Here is an 18,158-nt window from a genome sequence, read left to right on the forward strand (position 1 = left end):
ACGCTCCATCCCGCCGCCTCTTGGAACAGGGCAGCGTGTTTCACCAGAGAAAGGGGAGAGCAGAGAGCCTCCACATTAGCAGCCCCAGGGCAACGCAGGACTGCTGAGCGTTACTTGCACAGAGCTTTGTCATATAACTTCTGCCTGCCCAGACCCCGCTGCTCGGTGTGTTTGGGGCACATCTGTCCTGGACTGCAAGGACTGGTACGAGCCCAGCCCTGGACACTAGCTGTATGGTGCCCAGCAGCCTCTGAAAATCCTTCTGGCCCTTGGGTGTCTGATGTTTTGGTGGGGAGGGGGCTTGCAGGATTTATGGACATGTATTGAAGTGGTGTCCAAATCTGTAGACCAGGCCTGGGCAAAATACCGCCCGCGGGCTGAAGCCAGCTGGCCAAGCCACCAACTGAATCTGGCCTGCGGAGGCTGCGGGGACAGGGGCGGCCTATCAGTATAGGCAGACTCGGCGGTCGCCTAGGGTGCCTCCTTCAAGTGATGACGTCACACCATTGACGGCCGTGCAGGTGGGGGCGTCAATTGTGCGTTCCGCCTGGGGCGCCAGCTGCTGCAGCCGGCCTCAGGACACTCCTGAGCAGGGAGCCTCAGGCAGGAAGGGGGAGGAAGAGTTTCAGGAGCTGCCCCACCCTCAGCATAATCTCATTGGCCGGTTTCTGGCCAGAAACCAGCCAATGGGAGCTGCTTGTTTGAATAACAGGAAGAACCATGTCCCCTCTCCTGGGCTCAGTTATTCACTGAAGCACATGGCCAGGCAAGCAGGCTGGGAAACATTTTAAGCTCTGAAGGCAGGCAGACTGGTTGCTGGCTGGTAAGTCTCCTGACCAGAGCCTGCCTCTGGCCCCCCCGCCCTTTCCTGACGCAACCCATTGGCCCCCCAGTCAACATACTCAAACCCTCTGTCCCCCTCTTGCATCCAGATCCCCTCCCAGATCTGGCACCCCAATCTCCTGCCCCAGGTCACAATCCCTTCCTACCCTAGGTCACATCCTAAACCCCTGCACTACATCCCCTGCCCTAGGGTCACAATCGCCTGCTTCATCCCAGCTCCCTCCCAGACTCTGTCCTATACCCCAGTCCCTTATCCCAAGCTCCCTTCTGCACCCAACCTCCATCCCAGACCCATGAATATCCTGGAAGAGTGTGGCCCTCAACCACTTTCCAAAATCTTGGAGTGGCCCCGCCCGCATCAAAAATTATAGCCCACCCCTGCTGTATGCACACGTTTCTGAGACTTTGTGATGAGAGCTTAGCTACCTTAGGACACTTACCAGTTCACTGCATGAAGGGGCATCAAACAGCCGTCACATTAACTTCTGGCCACTACCAGGCTGGGCTGGATTCTCCTGTGTGAGCCAGACACAAAACCGTCCGTTTCTCAGCACGGAAACTGCTGTTCTTGGCAGCATGGCACTAACAGCTCCGGTTTTCAGGAACACCTGGACTGGTGCTTTTTGTTGCGAGCCCTTTGGAAATGTAACCACTTGGCGAGTTAGCTGGGAGGGCTTCAGGGCTGTCCCCCGCTCCGCATTCCCAATCATTCCTTGGCAGCAGGCACAAAAAGAGAAGGTGCAGCCCTCTGGACGCTGGCCAGTTAGAGAAACGGGGAGATTTGGAACTCGCTTTTCCAGACATGACCTTGAAGGGTCCTTGAGGCTGATTTCCAAATCAGTTCCTTCTGGTAATAATCTCCACCTGCTGTGCCATTTAATGGCTTGCCTAGCCACAGACAAGGGGTGCGTTACGTGTGCCGTGTTCTCGAACCATCGACTGCACCCGTGCATTTCGGACAGGCTGGTTCCAATGCACCATTTTCTGTGCTGTGTCTGCAGGTGGTCATGGTCTGCCATTCTCTGATTCTAGAAGTGGGCGAGGGATTGCTTGTTTCTATTGGCCTGGCCTCGGAGCGACACTCTGACTCACGTGAGCCGGTTGCGTGAGCAATAGCTGTGTGCCCCGGCGGGACAGAACTCAGCCGGGTGACGTGGCCAGAGAAATGGACATGTGTCCTGGAGCAGTGTTTCTCAACCAGTGGTCCGAGTACCCTTCGGGGTACCCGAGAGACATCTGGGGGGTACGTCAGCGCAACGGACATTTGGAGAAAACTCAATGTTTGTTTTACGGCGCTTGATTATTTTTGTACTTTTCACACCCCAAACATTTTATCACCCACCTGGCTACGATGAAATTGTTTAAACAAATGTGTTGCAGTAGAAAAAAAAGTCTTTGAAAACTGTCGGGGCTGGGGGTCCTTACAATTTGTTTGGAAAAAGGGGCACTTTAAACGAAAAAGGCTGAGGAATGCTGTCCGGGAGCATTTAGAAATGAGACCGACTCAGAAATAGGAACGCACCTCCTGCGCCATATTGTGCCCCACTTTGCTGAACTTGCTACCCGGGGAAGAAGGCCAAATCTGCTTGATGTCATCAATAAGCTTTGAGCGAGAGGCCCTGTTTACTATCCCCCCTTAGTAAGAGAGAGGCCTGTGGCGATGGCAGAAGATACCAGAACAATGCACACCGGGCTGTGCATTTCCATAGAGCCACAGCTCTGCGGCGAAGACTTAGCCAGCCACAAGCCGTGTGTCGCAGCACGCGGAGGGCTGGGCTTTGTCGGCAGGGCGCACGGTGACGGCTCTCTGATCCCGGGCCCCAGTTCAATGCATTTGTTCCTCCTTTCTGACTGGGGGAGAACCCCAGGTCCCCCCCTCCCCCAAAGCTTGAACACACATAGCATATAACACCAGCTGGGCCTCGGCCTGCCACACGTCAGGGCACAGCACCCGCAGTTCCGCGCTCTCTGCTGGGCGCCCGTGGGCAGTGGCTCGGTGCCTTTCATGGTGATGGTTTCCCTTCTCCGGTGTGATTGTGGGGCTGCCTGCAGTGCTGCGAATAGCACTGCACATGCCAATTAGTCGGGCCCTGCGGTTGGATCAGACAGCTACCCAGCAGTGCCCTCTCGTGGCTCCGAGCGAGGTCTCTCCCGTGACGACAGGCCCGTATAAAAGGAAGAAGGCTAATGACGGGCACTTCCGAGCAAATAAAACAGCCACAAATTCCCAGAGTCAACCCAACTCTGAAATACCCTCTTAGGCCAAGGCCACATGTCAGATGCCTCTTGTGTTCTCTTAACTCCTGAGTGAGGAAATTCTCCTGCCCCCTGTTAGGCCTTGCTCCCGTTAGCCAGCCCATATTCACTGCCTCCTGTCTCTCCAGAGTGGCCCCTTGGAAGGCTTTGCCCCCAGGGGAAGGTTGTAGGCGGTGGAAGTGGCCCGGGGGGGCTTAGGGATGGCCCGGTACGCTCTAGTAGGGTTGCATGTAGGCCAAAAGGAAGATAACTCAGCCAGAGGGCAGCTCCATCGCCCGTGTGCTGGGCAGACGGGTTGTGAATAGGGTTGCCAAGTGTCTGGTTTTGAACCGGACAGTCCAGTATTTGAGTTTTCTGTTCAGGAAACAAATTGAGAAAATAGAAATGTCGGGTATGTTCTCAATAAGACGTACTTTGTGATCTAATGTCAAGTGTGTCCGGTATTTTTGTTGAAACCATCTGGCAACCCTAGCTGTGAGCTGCCCCCATAGGGTTGCCACAGCATGTGCTCAACTAAGGCAGGTGCTGTACGATCAGGAGAGCTAAAAAGAGATGGGTCTCTTGTTACCGGTCAGACACTCTTGTTCCACGTGGACGAAGTGGGTCGTTGGGGCCTGCACATGGACACGTGCATGGTGGGGGCCAGGAAGGGCAGGTTGGCAGGCTCTGGTTCATTGGTGTCCTCTCTAGTCCAACTCCCCGGCCACCGGAGGCCAGTGTGGGATTGTTCCCTGTTATCCCTGGGGCTGTTTGATCAGAAGAAGCCCTCTGGGGTCGGGGCATTTGTCACGAGGACGAGGCGGAACATGGGTGCTGAGAGGAAACACGTGGGCTCCGGAAACATATGTGATGTGATCGGGTGGCCACGGATGGACACGAATGGGGAGCGTAACGCCGGCCCGCCTTAGCCGGAGCTTGCCAGAGATGGCGATTCTCCATCTGCAACAAGGCCATGTCTCAGGATTCGCCATGAGGAGGGGGGTTTGATTGGAGGATGTTTTGCTTGGAGGGCTGGTTTCTCGGTGGTGATAATCGTGCTGTAGCAGCACCCGCAGCGCCCCCTGTGCCTGGGTTAACGCGGACAGTCCCAGAAACAGCCTGTTCCCGGCTGACAAGAAGAAACCCTCTTGCGGTGATGCGCTTTTGAGGCCTGGCGCTGCTGCAGGCCAAGAAAACTCTGGTTGCCGGCCACAAGATGGCACCTGGTAGCTGTCTTTTCCCAGGCCTGGGTGCCCTGCTGGGGAGAGGCCCATGTGAATCCTCCGGCTCTGTGTGCCCCGGGGACACTGCACCAAGCGCTGACCTGGGCAGATGTATTCCAGGCAACTCTTACTACCCAGGGCTAAGAACAAGCTCCAACTGGACTGGTCCTGCCCTCTTTGCTCCTAAACCCGAGAGTCCTGTGTGAAATCAAACCCCTGTGGCCAGGAAAGCTGGATCTGAGCTCTGCCTCTCCAGCCCATCTCTCTCTAGGCTCCCTGGCTTATGAGACTCCAATTGGCCTGTGCCTGCTGGCCCGTTGACTCGGCCACTGTGCCAGCCCGCCTCTGGGGTCATGCACCAGGCATTCTGCAGTCTCAGGCTGTGTCCGGTCCAGGGAGGGAGCTGCGTGGATTTACACACTGATGGGCTAATCCACAGCAGCGGGGAAATCAGAATGCCAAGTGCCTGGGGAGTGCGTTATGGCTTCCTCCGAGTGTCCAAATCAGAGCCTGGTAGGATGGGCCAGGTTTCAACCCTTGCTCAGAGCCTTTAGCTCTCAAACTGGCAACATTTTTGCTTGGCTCGCGGGCAGTGAGGATTGCAGGAAAGGAGGCGTCCACGGTGCCTGGTGCTGGCTGGTTACAACGGACCGAGTCTGTTTCCTAAGTTCAGTCAGGGGTGTTGCAAGAGTCGGACTTTCTTTGCAGCGCCGTCCGAACTCAGCCTGGCTGGTTGAGTTTAGATGGTGCAAAGGGGACATCTGGTGGCCAGTTAGAAACAGGATGGTTCTGCATTCTTCAGGGGCGCCCAGCGGATCTAGGGCTTGTCCACAGCTGGCTGGCGGTGCCTCCCGACGGGGCTGACAGAGATTTCTGGCACTGCTGCTGCTAGGGGTCAGGCTGGAAATTCTACAACCCCTGCTGCTTTTTGTACAGGTCGGACCACCCCGGTCCGGCACCTCTGGGACCTGATGGGTCCCAAACGAGGGAATTTGCGGGACCAACGCCGGCTTCCCGGCCTGGCTGAGCTTCCAGCCCCGGCAGGTTTGGAATTCGGGCAGGTGAGTCCGTTCGAATAAGGAAAGGGCGAGCTGGGTATTTGTTCGCTCGCAGAAACGTGGTGAGCAGAGCTCTTTGGGGAACGTGCTCTGCGGCGAATGACAAGCAAAAGGGGATACTCAGTGCCAGCCCCTCCGTTTGATCCACGTGGCCTGTTTTCCTGGCCTGCCTCTCTGGCTCCAGGGATTTCCTGCCTGCCGGGAATAGAGGCTTTGCCGTTAGGCTGGGTTTTAAGTCGCTCATAATTAGCGGCACCCAGAGCAGAGCAGCTGTGCCCTTGGCGCCAATTGTAATACCATGGAAAAGAGCCGATTAGACTGGAGCTGGGCGGTAGCAGTGGGCCGGTCCAGGGAGGAGGACTAAGAGCATGGAGCTTGCGCCTCAGATGAAAGATCCTCCCAGTTGGTTTCCTCCTCTGGCAACGTGGCCGAGCCTCCCAAATCAGCGCTCGAACAGACTTACGTGAAGGTCCTTTCATTGGACTAAGCTGTTGGCGTGCCCTGGGGACCCACGTGGGGCTGGGCTGCTGTTTCCGTTGGTAGAGCCCAATGCCGTTTCCATCCAGATTGCTGAAAAATTCACGTCTGACACCCTCCGAGGCAGGCACCGGATTAAGGCCCTTTGATTATTCTAATAAAGGAAGCAGATGGCCCGACCTGAGCACGCTTCATTCGCCTGGGCCCAGCGTGACCTTAAACTAGCCCTCGGTCCCAGTGGGCCAATCAGACGCACCATCCTCCTCTTCCCCTGCGGCCGCCGATGGCAGGTTCACCGTCTGCAAGGCATGTCAGCCCCTCCTCCCGTTCTCTGGGTCGCAGAGGAACAGGTGCGGCTTGGCTCCCTTTGCAGAGGCTTGGGCTGTAGAGCAAGTACCTGCTTCCCTTTCCCAGGCCGTGCATGTCCATGGCTGGGATCTGTCTGCTGCACGCAACTTCCCTAAAACGGAGGGGACTGCGGCAGCCCTGTACTGACTCAGGGCGGGGGAAGGTGCCCCAGGCCTGGCTTTGCTCTCTGCTGTCAGCCTGGCGTCCCTGTGACCGGCACTTGCATATAAAAGACACGCTCCCCTCGTAGCGCTTTGTAGCTGCGCCTTAGCCCAGTCTTGGCAGTAACGGGTCCTGTGGTAAACACTCCATGGAGAGCAGGACTGGTGGGGTTTTATAACCAGCCCCCGCTGGTTGTGGTTTGCCCGTGGGTTGGGCCTGACAGAGGGCACTCTCCAGGGTGATTGTCCTGGACTTCGGTGAGAGAGGCGTTCCCACTAACGGCGTGGGAGTGCCCCTTTGCTCCGGCGTGGGGCACGTTCCCAGTGGACACCAAGCCCTGAGTCTCATCAGCACGTCCAGAAATGGATGCTCCACTGTCAGCCCAACAGCAGAACTTTGGAGAGACGGTACCAATAAGTAGCAGCGAGAGAGGGGAGGGGAAGGGAAAGAGAAGGGGAAAAAAAGGGGAACAAATGTCAGTTGGAGTGTCCAGGCTGAAGTGAAGCTAATGGCGTGGGCCCTGAGTATCTAGTGCTTAGCTCTTTATGTCATTAGGGTGTGGATGGGCCCCTACATTCCATACCTTAGTGACATAAAAAGCTAAGCTCCGGGTAGCTAAGCCTCATTTAGCCTGGACACTAATTGAAAACTTTTCCCCCATTTTTCCTGCTCCCCCTCCCTATCTCCTCTCTTTCTCTGCTATTTATTGGTACCTGGACCCCCTAACTCTGTTCATCTGAAGAAGTGGGCTGTGCCCACGAAAGCTCATGTTCCCATCTACATGGTTTGTTAGTCTCTAAGGGTCCGTGCACACAGCACGCTTCTTTCCAAATAAACAACTCCGGAATAGTTATTCTGAAATAGCACGTCTACACTGCAGGGACACCTCCAAATCAGTCTGAGGCAGGCTCCCCTAATGTAGACGCGCTACCTCGACTTAGAGCCCCAGGGAGCACTGGGAAGGAACAACTTAGAATGGTGCCAGGGAGGGGCTGTGGAGCATCTACACACACCTTATAATAATAATGGAGATTACTTATCTCCTAGAACTAGAAGGGACTTTGAAAGGTCATTGAGTCCAGTCCCCTGCCTTTGCAGCAGGACCAAGTACCATCCCTGACAAATTTTTGCCCCAAATCCCTAAACGGCCTCTGCAAGGATTGAACTCACAACCCTGGGTTTAGCAGGCCAATGCTCAAACCACTGAGCTATCCCTCCCCCCTTATTTTGAAACAACTGTTTCAGAAGAGGCGTTATTCCTCACGGAATGAGGCTCACAGATTTCGGAATAAGCCGCCCGTTATTTTGAAATTATTTCAAAATGACGGATTGGCTGTGTAGACGCTCGCATTGTTATTCTGAAATAATGCTCGTTACTTGCAGTTAGGTGCAGTGTGGACACACCCTATGGTGCGGCAGGGCTGTTTGCTGTTTTTCTCAGTTACAGACTAACACGGCCCCTCAAACTCCTGCAGAGACAGCCAGGCGGAGAATTCCTCTCCCTGGTGAACAGAAGTGAGCCCTTCCATTGAGTCAATCTGGCCAGGGGTCGGGGAAAGCAGGCGGGGAGGCCAGGGAATATTGCTCTGAGGAAGTGGGTCTGGCCCACGAAAGCTCATCACCTAATAAACCATCTTGTTATTCTTTAAAGTGCTACGTAGTCCTGTAGGAAGTCACTCAGCAGTGGCTATGGCTGAGGGTTGAGCATCTGAGGAAGATGATCTGGTCCGGTGATCCGAATGAACAGTACAGAAAATCGAAGGGGTCTCTCTCTCGGCCTCCTGCTTGGTCCGGAGAACTTCATGTCTTGCACCGTAAAGAGCCTTCTGCATAACGGGTCCTGTCCTTTCCCGGCTCACTGAGCTCAGATGTGGAACAGGCATGTCAGACTCAGATCACCTTGTGGCAGCCTGGAATTTGTCACCGTCATGGCGTAGGGTTGTGCTCCTGGCTTGCTTGTCTCGCAGGTGAGAAGCGGCCTGTAGCGAGAAGCAGCGGGGAGTGGTCTGTAGACAGGACTGGATTCCAGGTGCACCATCTTTCTGGGCCGGACTCTGCCGCCGGCTTGTTTTGTGGCTGGTAGTAAGAGAGGATCCGTTTCGCTGGCCTTGCAAGGAAGCCTGTAGCCAAACCCGAGGAGGGGGAGAAACGGTGTAGCGATGCAGCCTCACCCCAAGACCTGGACCTGGAAGACTCGGGCTATCCCCGAGCGCCCTCGGGCAGGGCAGAGTGCAGCATGGTCTCTCCTTAGGCATCTGGAGACAGAACGACCCTAATTTCCAGAGGTCTGAGCCGTGAGAGCTCCGGCTTGTGATAGATTCTTGCCTGCCAGGCGGGCGTGTCCCCAGCTGTCCGTGTCACATTGACGATTGCCAGCCAGCCCCCTGCCACAATGGCCGGTGCATGGCTGGGATGAATGAGCAGGCAAGAGCCCGTCTCCCTGCAGTGCATGACCCGGAATCCGAGCTTCCCCGGCCGCAAGCTGCGGTGCAGAGAGAGCTGTGCTAGGTGGGTGGGCCATGGACACAGGGAGGTCCTGGCCCCTTTGGGCAGCACACGACTGGGCAGTGGCTTGTTCTCCCCAGTCTGGGACAGACATGACTGGCTGCTCCCGGAGTCAAGAGACCTGGATTTTAGACCTGGCTTTGCTGCTGGCTTCTTGGGCAAACTCCTGTGCTGCTCTGTGCCTCGGTTTCCCTGTCTACATGCTGGGGATGGTACTGATCCGTAAGCATGAAACATGGTGCAGGGGAGCACAGGGGACTTGGGACAGGAGAGAAACAAACCCTCCGGCGGCAGCTGCTAGGAAACGTAATTGTCCCACTCGCTGTGGCCTTCTCCCACAAGGCTTCTCTTCTGGTCTCATGCTGGAACAGCCCAGAGGGCTGGGACCGGCCCCGCTACTGTACTCAGCACCACGGGGGGGGGGGGGGGTGGAGTGGCACTTTGTACCACGAGCAACACCAGGCGTGGCCAGTCTGCAGCTCCCTCAGCGCCCGTCTTCCGATCTCTGCCCCGTGCAGCTTGTGGTGCCGTTCCACGCGGAGAGGCCGGGTGGGCGACCGCTCGCAGCTCACCCCTTGCGATAGGACGCTACGTGGTGCAGCAGGGTGTCGCCCCCCCTGCAGGGGGAACTGGCCACAGCACAGGTCCGGGGTGTTCTTGAGTTTGCCTCCTGCCTGCTCCCTCTCGTGCCGTCCGCAGGGGGACGCCGTGAACCGGACATAGACAAGCGTTTGCTCAGCCCCGGGGGAATGGTGATCGCGGTTCCAAGGCACCTGGGGGATCTGTGTGCCTGTGCCCTTCCGCTGGGAGAGCCAGTCGTGGGGCATCTCCCCTAGAGCCCCTGCCCAGCTGGGTCTGACAGGGACGGAGGCGCCTGCTCGTTCGGGTGCAGCTGCCCCCAGAGTTTCAGACTCTGGCAGTTCCCAGCATCCCCAGCCCCCCAGCTCAAGGGCAGCACTGGAAGTGTCATGGGTGAGTCCCTGTGTCTGGGGGGTTTGTTTTCTGCCCTTTCCCGGGGCATTTAAGTACTAGACTAGAAGAACAGGTTGCCACGACGCACGTACACAGATTGTGTGTTCAGAGGCCCCAAGATCTTGGCCCCTCCGCCCGGATTTGTGTGCACGAGGAAGTAGACGTGCACGCCATGCCAGGGTCCTCGTTACCACTTTGATGCACGTGAGCAAAGTTTTTCCTCGCCGTGAAAATGGTGCCCCCCCAGGCTGAATCTGACTGGCTGCATCATGTAGCGCTGGGGGGAAGTAACCGGGCAGCGAAACAAGATTTCAAAGGACGCACAATGAGCTCTAGATGGTTCTGGTAACTGGGAAGAACCGAATCCTGAGGTCGAGCAGAGCCAGGGTACCAGAGCCAGAGCGGGGGCAGGGCGGGCCAGATAAGGATGCCCTGTTGTGCCCCTGGCCAATCAAGACCCCGGGGGCGGGGGAGTGCTCAAAGGCTCCTCGCCCTGCCAGAGGTGCCTGGTGCCAGAGGGACCCTCCAGCTGTTCAAACTGGCTGGCGGTTCCCTCTAGGCATCGCACGCCCTGGCTGGGCGGGGCAGGGCCGCAGGGAGAGACGTCACATGTCCCCCAGCCCCCAGGCCAATTGGGGTCTGGGGAGCATGTGACGTCTCCTCCTCCCACCAGGGACATGTGGCACCAGAGGGAATCGCTGGTTCCCTTTGGGCCCCACACACCTCCTGAGTTCGCCTGCCCTATGGGGAAGCGCGCAAAGTCTCCTCCCCCTTCCTCCTGTACGTGTGGTGCCTAGAGGGAACGCCCCATCTGGCTGAGGCCCCGCCCCTGCAACCACCATTAACAGTGGTGAAGTGGCCCCCCCCCCCTACAAAAATGATTGCCCGCCCCTGCATTAAAGTTTTCACAGTTGGAACATACCAAAAGGCAATTCACGGGGCTCTTTGGCATTGTTCCCAGGGCTCCTCTGCACTTACATCCTAGATCGAGACTCTGGAGATCGATCTCCCGGGGTTCGATTTAGCGGGTCTACTAAGGACCTGCTAAATCGACTGCTGATGGCTGAGAGAGAATGGTACGTTAGTGTCCAAGGGCTGAAAAGAAGAAGCTGGTAGATTCCCGGCACATCAGAAATTGTCCCTTTTGCTTGAGCCTTTGGGGTGTTTGGAGCAAGGAGCATCTGCGAGCCCAGGCAACTGCCTCTTGGGGCACGAGAGCCTCCAATGTGTGTGTCCCTTGCAGGCAACCACATGCGGAATTGGGGCAGCAGGCTTCCCAGAATGTACCCAGAGGACATTATCCTCCCCACAGGAAGGATGGCCTAATGATTTAGGGGACTAGCCTGGGACTTGGGAGAGCTAGGTTCACTTACCGGCTCTGTCCTGGACTCCCTTACTGGGCAACTCTCTCAGTTTCTCTGTGCCTCAGTGTTCGCCTCTGTGAAATGGGCAGGTGGTTGTGAGGCTGAATTTGCCCTGCACTGGCAAGGGGCTCAGATACTAGCGTAGCGGGAGTCATGTAAGTGCCTTCACTAGACAACATGGAATCTTCCTGGGGGACCTTTGATGCTGGGCCAAATTCTTGGCTGCACCATGTTTTTGGGAGATTCCAGCGACCGCTTTCAGGACATCCATTCTCTCCAGGCCTGGGGTTGCATGTTCCACACTTGGAGGGGATGGGCACTGGACTCTCTTCCATCGGTGACGGCTTCCAGCCACTTCCACGTTCCCTGGAGAGCACGGCAGTCACTTTCTAAAGGCTGTCTGGATCCCCTAAGGGTGGCCATTGCTTTCGCCCTAACCTTGCACACTTACATTGAGAGAGGCCCTTTCAGGAGCATCCTGTCTGCTGCTAGCTCCGTACCCAGAGCAGGTGGTCTTATGCTCCCCGAAAGCCCTCTGCTGTAATGGCCAGTGTCCCTTTTTAGTGTGTGCAGCTCATCCAGCAGTAAATAACCCACAGTTTACGCTTCATGGCAGGTTACTTGGGCGTTTCCCCCTTGATAGACGTGAGAAGCACTTGGTGTTTGATCTGAGAGAGTCACAGCTCGTGGCTGGAGTTTACGGCCTTCAAGTCAGAGATCCTGGATTTTGTTCTTCATTCTAGGAGAGGGGAGGTGGCCTGTCAGGTAAACGGGTGTGTGTGTGTAGGAATGGGCATTCCTCAAGTCTATTCTCCATCTCCATTTCTTGTGAGACAAGGGGAGGCTGCAGCCGTGTGGATCTCAGGGTATGTCTACAGAGGATTTAAATATCCGCCGCTTCATTAAAATAAAAATGGCCGCCGCGCTGTGCCGGCTCTGCTGATCGTCGGCACGGCGCAGTAGTTAAGACGTGGATCGGTCGACAGGGGACGCCTTTGTCGCTCACTCTTGTAAACCTCGTTTCACGAGGCATAAGGGAGCGGTCGACAAAGGCTTCCCCTGTTGACCAATCCCCGTCTTGACTGCCGCGCTGTGCCGATAATCAGCTGAGCCGGCACAGGGCGGCGGCCATTTTATTTTAATGAAGCCGGGGATATTTAAATCCTGGCTCCATTGACTATGTCGGGTAGCCTGTTTTACAGGCCTCTTCCGACAGAGGCATGTAGTCTAGACATACCCTCTGAGACCGCACGTGGGAGGCAGGATTGCAGACCCTCGCCAGATACAACCTGCCTGGCTTTTCATTCTCAGAAGTTTGGGTGTCTCAGAGCCTGTTCCCACTCGCACAGCCTGCCTCCTCTCTGTTCGGCACCGCAGGGGTGTGTAAGAAGAGAGGGTGAGGGCCCATTGATTAGATAAGCCAGGAGAGGCTTGTAGAGAGGACATATGAAGGGCTTCTTAGATAAACATCAGGTTTTTTAGTCTGAGGGGTCACCAGATAACAACAACGAGGAGTCCTGTGGCACCTTAGAGACTGACAATCTAGAGAGCTTCAGGGGGTAGCCAAGTTAGTCTGTTACAGAAAAAACCAACAAAAGGTCTGGTAGCACTTTATAGACGAACAAAACATGTCGATGGGATCATGAGCTTTCGTGGGCACAGCCCACTTCTTCAGATGACCGGAGTTATGAGTAGGGGATATGAAAACTCAAAATGGAAAGTAGAGGGGGGAGAAAAAGAAAGAAAGAAGGGCAGGTGTGAGACAGAGAATCAAGAGCTTTTGTAGGCAAAACCCACTTCCTCAGAGGCGTTTTGTCGGGTGTTTCGAATGTTCTGAAATTTTAAGCCAGAGGCTTCCCCAATTTCTTTGGGAAAACTCAGAGCCTGAGGTTTCCTCAGGTTTTGAGCCATGACAAGCTCAGAACCCGCTGGCCTGGGCTGCTGGCCAGGAGGACGCCAGGCCTGCAATTGGATCTAGGGGTCATAGTGGATCACAAACTAAATAGGAGCCAACAGCATAACACTGCTGGAAAAAAATCAAATGTGATTTACAGGAGTGTGGTGAGCAAGACACGAGGCGTCGTTCTTCTGCTCCACTCTGCGCTGCTGAGGCCTCAGCTGGAGTCTTGTGTCCCGTTCTGGGCACCGCATGTCAGGAAAGATGCTGTTAGAGTTGCCAATTAGGGAAACGTGGTCCCGAGTCTAATCGCGCCGGAACCGACGCAGGTGCTGTATTCGGAGTTTGTTTCTCATCCGACGTGTGTGAGAGACCTGGTAGAACGGCCCCTAAGGACTCGGGGAGTCTGTTTGTTGTTGGCTCGTCTAAATCCAGGGACAGTCTGTGGGAGTCCTGGTTCTTGTCCAGTTCCATGATGTGTCTTTGATAAGGGTTTCTCTTTACCCCTTCCATCAGCCTCCCGCCTCCCCCCCACGGTTCTCACTCTGCATCAGCCAGGCCCCAGCCATGTGAAAACCTGGACTGGATTCATCCTGCTGTGGCTTCTGGAATGACCCCGGGCGACGCTCTTCCCTGATACTGCGTTTATCTGTTCAGCCAATTAGGCCAGCAAGCTGGGAGAGACTTCCTCTGCGTCAGTGGGTCTTAGCCCCGCTTTCCTGGGCGCCTCCTGTGTCTCTGCAGTCTGGCTCTTCCCACCCTCCGCGGGGGGTGTAGTGAGCCTCGCATGTCGGAGGAGGCTAAATTCTGCTGTCACCCCAGCAGCCGGAGTTGGAGAGGCCCTGGCCCAGGGTGTGTTAAACCAGGCCAGGGCAAGAAGAGGCCTGAGGAGACGGATTCTGCCTGGGAACGCCCCGTCTGCAGTAGGCACAGAGGAGAAGATACAAAAGGTTTCTAGCCTGATTCCTCCCCCCGTCCCTGCCCCGAGATTCTGAGCTGCCCCAGTGCCAAAGGAAGCCCCTGAGATGTGGGCGTTTGAAAACCAGGCCAGGTATTTCAGTTGGAAGGAAGGGAAGTCCCTTGCACTCGCCACGAGGGGTATTTCTACGGGAGGCTGCCCCGATTCCTGGCCGGGCTGAGCTAGCAGGGCCCCCCTCTGCCCTGTCTGTTCCGCTCTTGGGAGGAGGCGGGGGGCCGTCTGCGTAACTCCCCTTCGCATTAATTTAATCCAATTACAGTTTGGATTTGAAGACACTGAAAGGTCACAGGTAAGCAGGATCTTTCTGGCTGCTTCCGTTCTCCGTGAAGCACAGGACACAAGCAGATTTTTTTTGCCCCCCCTCCGGAAGGCGGATGAACCCTTCGCAGACACGGAGGCTGGTCTTGGGTCACACAGGTGCAACTTTCACTGACTTCGGCAGAAGTTGCCTGGGCGGCCCTGAGAAGCCAATCTCTTGCAGACTTCCTTGGAGCAATTGGCTAGTCTCTGTATTTCACCAGGTTCGCAAATGGAGGGGCAGGACCCCCAAGAGGGCAGGGACCCCATTTGAACTGCACTTGCTGGGACCCAGGGCCGAAGGGCGAAAGCCCTGAGTGGCAGCGCTCAGGTTTCGGCTTCGGCCCTCCTGCCCAGGGTGGTAGGGCTAGGCCGGGCTCAGGCGCTGGTCCCCGCCCCCTAGCGTCATGGGGTACTTTGAGTTGTTAGAAGGAGCTGGTGGTGCATGACGTTTGCCAACTGCTGGGCCCGAGAGACGTGTCATTAAATGTCCAGCAGCGGACGGGTGTTGAACCCGCACGACAATGTCTCCCACTTGCTAATGCTCATTAAATAGCGTTTTTCAAGTCTTTGCTATTTCATGCCGAAGGGGGACAGACGGGGCCAAGGGAAACGAACGGGACAGGTCTCCCCTGAAGCCCAGAAGGGATACCCGCCCCAGCGAGGGATCACATGCAGGACAGAAATACTATTTTAATGAATGGTCTTCAACAGGGGTGGGCAATAATTTTTGCTCAGGTGCCAATTCAAAAATTTTTGAAGTAGCCCCGGGCTGCCCTGGAAGGGGCGGGGCCTAAACAGGAAGGGGCGGGGCTACCCCACTCTCAGACCATGATTGGTCCGGGGGTGGGGGAGCCCCTTTACTCCCCCCCCCACTAGGCACCCATGCCCTGGAAGAGGCTTGGCATGCTGCCCCACAATCAGGGCCTGGGGGCGAGGGAGTGGACAAAGCCTTCTCCGCTCTGCCCCCACCCTGCCAGCAGCACATGGCGCTTCGGGCGCTCCCTTGCCCCCAGGCCCTAATTAGCCTGGGGGCAGGGAAGCAGCAGGGCCTCCATGGGCTGGATCCAGCCTGCGGAGGCCCTTTTGCCCAGCCCTGGTCTTAAAGCTCAAGTGCTCTATAGCCCAGGTTCACTTCCTCCATCATCGGCACGCAGCCCTGCTGTGCTGTCGTCCTCCTGTGGGACCTTTCTCTGCCGGCTCTCAGGTCACTTTCCAGACCTGCACTGATTCCATCTCTCAGCACCCCCCTGGTTCCTCTGTGACATTGCTCCGATTCCAACACACGCTTGACAACCAGAGGTGTCAGGACATCCACTTTTTCTCCACCAGGAGCCCGGCTAGGAATTCGGGATGCCACTGAAAATCAGAACGCGCCTGTATCTTTGTACTGGCAGAGAAGCAGGACAGGCGGTGCTGTGAAAACCCACCCACGGCCCTTTCTCACATGCTCAAACGGTGGAGTTAAAGGGAGGGGTGGAGAATGCTGCACAATTGTTCTGCGAGCACCCAGATACTCTGGCTAGAGGCTTCCCCCGCTTTCTTCTTAAGCATCTGCTGTGAAATCCCCCAATGCCTGCTGACTTCATTGAGACCAGGAAATCCCCCCTGCAGGGTGCATCATGCTGGGTCAGGAGGAGAAAGGGTTTCGATACAGCAGCGCTGATGGGAAAGTCTGCAGCTCCTCTCTTGTTTCACTCTGGTTCTCTTGCATCATAGTTTACACTGGTGCTGATTGTTGGGTTAGCAAATCACAGACCCCGTACAGGCAACTGCCTTTCCTTTCACCAGGAGTGTGAATGCAAACTCCCTCAGGGCACGTCTACGCAGCAGGGCTACAGGCGAATTAAGCCACGCAACTTGAGTTACGTCAGTTGCGTAGCTGAAGTTAAAATAGCTTCACTCGGCTTTTGGGGCTGTCTCCACAAAGACAGCCCCAAAGAAGTCGAAGGAAGAGCACTCGTCTTCTGACTTCCCTTCCTCCTCGTGCAACGAGGGTCACAGGAGTCGGAGTAAAACGACCTCCAGCTCCACATTATTGCAAAATAAAGACTGGTGGTGTAGACGCTCTTTGTTATTCCCAAATAACGCTGCTGGGTAGACTGAGCCCCATTGTGCAACTGGAACGTGTGGTCCTAGGAAAGCATCAAATCAGGGATGGGTTTTGCATTCCTGAATCTCTGCGGGTATCATATGAGCGTGTATGACCCGATGGCTAATACGTTCTTGTAGTGCCCGTCTGGGGTAGGCAGGCTAATAACTGGCCTTACTTTACAGCTGAGGACACTAAGGTTCAGAGATTAAGTGACCTACCCAAGGCCACAGAAGAAGCCGGTATCCAAGTTGGGAGGAGCGTTTGGGGTGCCTGGTCTCTGGGCCCTTTCTTGCATGGCCTCCCATTTTCATTGAACCCCGCCAAGAAGACCGAGTATCCGAGCCGCAGCAAGCACTGCTATAGCTGGGTTTAGGGTCAGCGCCTTGCGCTAATCAAATTGCCCCACTGAACAAAGCAGCCTCTGTGGGAAACTTGTGATTCATCCCCATCTGGGCTTTGTTCTTAGACAATCATTGATGAAGAAACTGGAGTCCTATCTTTGATTCCCAGCTTGTGAGTAGGGGGGGAGGGGGGACTTCACTCCTCTGCAGGAGACATGGGGCCGTCTGGTTTCCTGGGCCTCAGGAATAGATCCTCATCACCTATTAAACCATCCTGTTAGTCTTTAAAGTGCTCCATCGTTTTCCCTTTTGTTTTAGCAAGATCAGACTAACACGGCTCCCTCTATTGCTGGGCAAACAGAAAACAGCCCAGACTGATGTTCTCTCTTTGGGGCAGGGGAGGAAGTGAATAAAACACCAGCCCCTCCCTCATTGTCCTCTGCTCCCCGACACGCGTCTCCTCCACGAACAGCCACCTCTTGCTTGGCCACCCGGCTGCCCTTGGCTAATGTGGGCAACGCAATCCCTCTGCCGTGGTCCACTCCGGTCCGTGGGATCCAGGCCGGGTTTTCCGTGCACTCCCCCAGCGTGAGTGCAGCATTTCAAAGTGGACAGCGACTCTGTCCACTGTGTTAGTGCTAGTCCCGAAGTCGCCAAAGCATGGAGCCAGGGCCACGCATCGCACCGCTGTGCTGAAGTCCGGGATGGTGGGAGAACCGGCATTTACCAGTTCCCAGCCCCTGCATCTGTCCTGAGCTGCCCTTCTTTGATGCTTGCCATGGAGTTAAAGGGAATTCTAGCCAGTGTGTATCATGCTGTGCTCCTGCTGCCCTTCTCCCTTCTGCTGTGGGGTAAGTTTTCATTTTCTGTGTCTGCCTCTTACACAGTTACTACGTCCGGACGTTGGCTTAAGAGCCTGGAGTTGCTTGTCCTTCTGTTACTTGAGACCACCACAGTGTTGCTTACACATTCGGTAGCTGTGGAGCGTGGGGACATCTCATCTCGGAGATATAAAGGCATTTCACAGCTTAGCGGGGGGTGGGGGGTGTTTATACACAAAAATGAGACCCTGTGGTGTGATGTGTAATTCACCCACCAGCGATTGCAGTAGCTGTTCTCCCTACCAGACAGGGAGCTGAAAACCTCAGGAGTAAAGTTCTCCCGAACTTCAGGCTTTTACTCCCGCAGAACAAACGCCCAGGAATAGCTTTTACTTTCCATTTATAAGTCCATTTGGCAGTAGTGGGGCATCCCGGGAGATGAGTAATATGCTATGTTGGCTGGTAGTTCTGGTACAGACTGTGGGAGGAGGTGGGTGGGAGGCGAAGCTATTTTAGAAGCCTTTAAGAAACATGGTGTGTG

At 55.7% G+C, this 18,158-nt stretch overlaps 1 protein-coding gene across 1 annotated transcript in view; it reads left to right on the forward strand.

Annotated features, from left to right (window-relative positions):
* Positions 1-17,261: 17,261 nt before the first annotated feature.
* Positions 17,262-18,158, forward strand: part of CRB2 (crumbs cell polarity complex component 2) — a 61,650-nt gene continuing 60,753 nt past the window's right edge. Inside the window, exon 1 of the mRNA XM_006121946.4 lies at positions 17,262-17,647. Within this exon, the coding sequence (XP_006122008.2) occupies positions 17,566-17,647 (82 nt within the window). The 5' untranslated portion in view covers positions 17,262-17,565. The remainder of the gene's footprint in view (positions 17,648-18,158) is intronic.

The sequence above is a fragment of the Pelodiscus sinensis genome, chromosome 22 (assembly GCF_049634645.1).
Source record: "Pelodiscus sinensis isolate JC-2024 chromosome 22, ASM4963464v1, whole genome shotgun sequence".
NCBI lineage: Eukaryota > Metazoa > Chordata > Testudines > Trionychidae > Pelodiscus > Pelodiscus sinensis.